Genomic DNA, 6,000 nt, shown 5'->3' on the forward strand with positions numbered 1-6,000 from the left:
TGCAAGCATACCAACTAACAACAAAGGGTAGGCACCTATGTGGTTTAGCCAATGTTCATGTGAAGTTTCTGGTAATGTGCTGTCAAACATTGAAATCTTTATTTTGAACACTTTGCATTCTTGGACAGATTTGTGTGCACCTTTGGAAGTGTCTTAGTGAGTAGCAGTGAATGGTGTGACATAACGTCCCCCCAACCCCCCCCCCCCCACCCCCCCAACTGCGGTGAGTGTGAAAGGAATGGCTTGGACATTGTAGGGATGCTTTATAGTGCTGGTATGAGGTAGTGCCAACCTGGTGCATCATATGGCAGCCAGTGTGTACAGTGTTAAGTGAAGCAAATCTGGACATGGTGAGGCCATCCCTGGCGTCCCGGGCAGCAATGTGCACGGGTCATGATGCCCTGTGTCCAGTGCAGCATCAGTTGATTGCGGAGAAGGTTGGTGTGGATGTTGGTGCTGCTGGTGTGCCTGGTGATGCTGGTGTTGGGGCTGATTGTGTTGTGATTCTGAGGACTAAGGTGAGATGTTTTCAAGGGCACCGATGCTGATGGAATAGATGGCAGGTGAGGTTGAGAGGACAGAAGTAGTCTGTCAATGTTGAGATAGGTTGTTTCAAGGAGGTGACAGTGGATAGAGAAATTACTCCAAACACTTCAAAAGTGCATGAAGCTCAAAAGCTGGTTCCAAATCATTAATGCTCCAGGTTTTAAGATTGGGAAGTGAACAGCTGTGAAATGGTAGGTATTATACCACTTTTGCAGCTTTCACCTATTCACAGCAATCCAGTTATTAAGAACCCGACATACTTACCTGATGTGATAGCCGCTCTCCGGGAACCTCATTGAAAACCTTGTAAAATGGTAAGTACATGGGAAAATGGTCCTTAAATATCTTTTAATAAGCTTTTAACTATTGAAATTGGCTGACCCGTCGCTTGGTGGCGAGTCTGTTCAGGGATGACGGACCCGACACTTGAGAAACTGACAAGGAGGTGGGTTTACAGCGGGATACCGACCCGCTGTCTATCTTTGTGATTTGATAGCAGAACCGCCTCCAAACCTGTACTCTGAGCGCCGGCAAAATTCAGCCCTGTTTCAGAATAGCCTTATCAATGTTTGCCAGAATTTCAATTTACCGAATTCTTGGTAAAGTGGTACAGGTGTTTGGAACACACACTAATCATGAACTACCGTTCTGTTTTCCCCACAGATTGAATTTGTGAAGGAACTGCCCAAGACTATTAGTGGGAAAATCAGAAGAATTGAGTTACGAAAGAAAGAATGGGAACAAAACTGAGATTTAAATCATTCTTGTACAATATCGTAAAAAGGAATCATTAATAAAAGCAAAAATTTCAATTGAACTAATGATTTGAAGACAAAATAAATTACATGTTAACAGATTGACTTGTGCCCTGTACTGTTACAAGGCACAACAGGAGATGGGTTTTGTTAAAGATAATAAAGGAGGCATTTATTATCAAGTTGCAGGATGTCCTTTTACCTACTCTTTGTCAGTATCAAGCACTCAAGTTGAAGACTGAACCATCCTCCCTTCACCATTTCTGTGCCCCAAGTGGCATTGTATAATTATTGCTACAATACGAGAGATTTCATACTTTGAACAATAGCTCGTGTTTCTAGTGCCCAAGGTTCACAATATGAAACTGCTCAGATTGTAATGAGTACGAGCTGCGAAAGACTACAAATTGTTTTTATTTGAATTTAATATAAAGCCAAAGTATTAACGACATCGAAGTTTTGTTTAAGTGAAATTTCATCCCAGCATTGATTTCTGAATTAACTTTTGTGTTGTATCTGGATTCTTGTTCAACAGGGGAAAAAGCAGAATTCCTTTCACATTTAGGCATTAGTCTGGTTATCGTTTATTGGCCCCATGACCTACAGCTAGTAAAGGCAGAGGTCAGATGCCACTTTAAAAAGCCATTGCCACCAAAATTTGCAAGTAATTTTATCTTCTTGCACCAGAAATACATCTATATAATATAGTCAAAGAAAAGGTATGATACTGTTGTGCTTATTCGTCCTGGGCTAGTAACCCAGGTAATGCGAGTTCAAATCCCACTATGGCAAGTTGTGAAATTGAATTCCATAAATCTGGTAATTTGTTGGCTCGTATTAGATTGTCATAAAAACCCAAGTGTTTCACTAATGGCCATCATTGTTACTCTCCTGGGTCTTGCTTCTCCTCTAGCAGATACAGGGCAATGGACAGCTTTGTAAAAAAAAGAAAAGCATTCAACCGGACTGCTTAATGGAGAAAATGACATCATTGAATCTGAGGAGACACCTGCAAATGACCTGAAATTGACAGAGCAGCCTTCTGCTCCACAAAGAGGCTTGCTCATTTTCTGCAACAGGATCCCCTAAAATTTTTAATGATGAATGACTTTTGCCCGCATTTCTCCTTTTGGCCCTTTACATCAGGAGCTACAGTTTTCTTGCCGGCATACAAAAACTGTCTCCCCTTTAGGAGCCTGCAGTAGTTATTTAGGAGCTGCTACCTGGCTGGATGTTATGACACTCAGGCAAGAGTGCTGCTGGCCTGACTTCCTCCACATTTCTTCTATGCTTTGGGAGTCTATTTAAATTAAAGGGAGAGCTGGACTTGCAAAATTCAGCAATGCCAGTTTTCTCACAGATGTGCAGAGCTCCAATGCTGCTTGAGCTTATCTGTAGACTTTTACATACGAAAGGTACTCATGTACAAGACTAAATAGCCTTTTATCTAAAGAAAAACTTGCATTCATATAGCACCTTATGCCTCTGAACATCTCAAAGCACTTCACAATAATTAGTTTCCAGTGCAGTTACTTTATAAAGAACTAAAAAATAGGAATATAAAAATAAAATTGAAGTGCTAGAACATTTAAAAATATTGAGTTAATGTGGGACAATCATGAACTAGAGTCATTCTGCTGAAAGATATTTCTCTTCCCTTTGGTGTCAAAAACAGGAAGGCAGATTATTATCTGAATGGCAATAGATTGGGAGAAGGGGAAGTGCAAGGAGACCTGGGCGTCCTTGTGCATCAGTCGCTGAAAGTAAGCATGCAGGTGCAGCAGGTGGTTAAGAAGGCAAATGGTATTTTGGCCTTCGTAGCGAGAGGGTTTGAGTACAGGAACAAGGATGTCTTGCTGCAGTTGTACAGGGCCTTGGTGAGACCACATCTTGAGTATTGTGTGCAGTTTTGGTCGCCTTATCTGAGGAAGGATGTTCTTGCCATGGAAGGAGTGCAGCGAAGATTCACCAGGCTGATACCTGGGATGGCAGGAATGACGTATGAGGAGAGATTGGGTCGATTGGGCTTGTACTCGCTGGAGTTTAGAAGAATGAGAGGGGATCTCATCGAAACTTATAAAATTCTAACAGGACTATCTTATGTTCATTAATAACTAGACATTCTTATTATGAACACAGCTAGCTTCTAGCTAGTCATTTATTCAGTACACGTTCTCTAGGTACAGTATCTGTAGAGATGCAGCATATGTGCTCCTGTGTGCAGGCTGCCATCTTGACTGTTGCCTTGTGGGTAGCCTAGCCTCATGGGTAATGTAGTCTTAATTAATATATATACAGCTGGGTAGTGTAGTCTTATACATACAGCTATATACAGCTCTACACAGCTCTACGGCTCCACCTAGTGTCCACTATAGAATGACATGTTATTGATCATTACAGACTAGATTCTGGAAGGATGTTCCCAATGGTCGGGGAGTCCAGAACCAGGGATCACAGTCTAAGGATAAGAGGTAAGCCATTTAGCACAGAGATGAGGAGGAATTTCTTCACCCAGAGAGTGGTGAACCTGTGGAATTCTCTACCAAAGAAGACAGTAGAGGCCAATTCATTAAATATATTCAAGAAGGAGTTGGATATATTTCTTAAGGCTAAAGGGATCAAGGGATATGGAGATAAGGCAGGAACAGGGTACTGAATTTGGATGATCAGCCATGATCTCATTGAATGGCGGAGCAGGCTCGAGGGGCCGAATGGCCTACTCCTGCTCCTATCTTCTATGTTTCTATGTTTCTTTCCTCCCAAAGAAAGGTGGTATTTAGCTTAAACAGTAAATGATGACTTGATTACTAGTTCAGAATTAATTAGCCAGTGGTGAAGGAGTTGAAAATCCAGTTGAAACTGACACCACAGTAGAAATTTAGGGCTAGAAATTCATCTACTTACCGCCACTCCATAGCGCCATGAAATAGCAAAGAAATGGCGGATGCCGCTCTTTTGTGGTCCCGCGGCGACTGCCTTTCCTCGCTCCCTTTGCGCTGCTGTAACGGGCAGCACCCTGGGGAAAAAATGGCAGCGTGGTGACGTCAATCGGCATGCAATGTCAACTTAACGTCACCACTCTGAACTTTGATCCTAACACTGAATTCCACACTGGGTCCTAATCACACCAGGTAAACCTGGCGTGCAAGCAGGTTGACAGTGGCGATTCAGCACCTCTTAAAGAGACACACACATCTTTCAAGTAAGTTTGGATTTAAGCTTTTGGACTGGGTTTTTTTGATTTTATTGAAATAGTGGCTTGATGCAATAGATGTTAGAAGTTTTTTAAGTGTGCCAGAACTGCTGCTGGATGCTTGCAAGGCCTCGGATGGTAAAGGAAGGCCTCTGAGAAGACAGAAAATGCTGCAAATACTCAGCAGGTCAGGCAACATCCATGGAGAGAGAAACAGAATTCATGTCTCAGGTCGAGATGCTGCCTGACCAGCTGAGTATTTCCAGCATTTTATGCTGTCATTTCAGATTTACAGCATCTGCTCGCAGAGGGAAGAGGAAGACACAGAAGAGGAAGAAGCCAAAGAGGAGGAAACAGAAGGAAGGATGCAACCCAGACAGCCTCTTGCTGGGATATCCATGATGGAATCATCTGCCTGCGGTCCCAGTGACCACAACTCCAATCCCTCTTTCCACATTTGTCCCACACCTTATCTTCCCTCTGCTACTGAACATCACAGCGTTAACTTGGCCACAATGCTGAAATAAAAGCAAATAAAAAACAAAGTAAACCTTCCAATCCAACTTCATACATTTATCCATCCAATATGACATCAAAAAATCAACTCATCACCCTTATGCATTCTCTTAGTGAGTGCCTGGTGTGTGTCTTTGCCTATCCTACTAATGTCATGCAGTGCTACCCCAGTAGCTACAGCATGGCTGGTGGAAGGCTGCTGACTTTCAGTGGGGAACACTGCAACTGGCCAAGCTGGTTGACCTTGAGGAGCTGGTGGCTGGGAGTGTCAGATCGAGTGACGGTGTTTCTTCTTCACTCTCCTCTCCCTCTTCTTGGTCAACCACTGGGTGGGCAGGCTGCATTTCTTGGGTATGTGAAATGAGGAAGGCACAAGGGTGGAGTTGTGATGACGGGAGGGCGGGAAAACAAGAGGTGCATGCCAAAGAAGGATAACGTAAGAGGATACCAGCATCTTTTATCCATTCAGCCCCACCATTGGCCAAGGGCTCAGCCTTGACCCTGCCAAGAATGGCCTGCACCGTCTCCTCCAAGGGGGTGAGGTGCCCCGTGATCGGTGCAGATTGTTAGTAGGTGAGTGATTGGGGGTGAGGGTCGTGCATTGAGCAGAGTGTCAGGCTAGTGGTGCAGTTGGTACGAGACGGCTATTGAAACATAGAAACATAGAAGATAGGAGCAGGAGTAGGCGATTCAGCCCCTCAAGGCTGCTCCGCCATTCAATGAGATCATGGCTAATCATCCAAACTCAGTACCCTGTCCCTGCCTTCTCTCCATATCCCTTGATCCCTTTAGCCTTAAGAAATATATCTAACTCCTTCTTGAATATCTTATATATATAAAGCGGTTTGTCTCTCTGTCTGTCTTTCTGTCTGTTTGTCTGTTGGTCTGCCTGTCCGGCTATACAATCAAAAGTTATAGAGCGTACCTACACACATGTTATATCAAAAGAAAGCTTATCATTAGGGGAGTTTAATAGGTGTATTTACTTTT

General features: G+C 43.4%; 1 protein-coding gene across 1 annotated transcript in view; it reads left to right on the plus strand.

Moving 5' to 3' along the window:
- Positions 1-1,487, plus strand: part of LOC147110524 (acyl-coenzyme A synthetase ACSM3, mitochondrial-like) — a 53,668-nt gene extending 52,181 nt beyond the window's left edge. Inside the window, exon 8 of the mRNA XM_086000568.1 lies at positions 1,210-1,487. Within this exon, the coding sequence (XP_085856694.1) occupies positions 1,210-1,296 (87 nt within the window). The 3' untranslated portion in view covers positions 1,297-1,487. The remainder of the gene's footprint in view (positions 1-1,209) is intronic.
- Positions 1,488-6,000: the final 4,513 nt, after the last annotated feature.

This window comes from Somniosus microcephalus, chromosome 11, assembly GCF_052327205.1.
Source record: "Somniosus microcephalus isolate GS21.2 chromosome 11, FLI_Smic_1.0, whole genome shotgun sequence".
Classification (NCBI taxonomy): domain Eukaryota; kingdom Metazoa; phylum Chordata; class Chondrichthyes; order Squaliformes; family Somniosidae; genus Somniosus; species Somniosus microcephalus.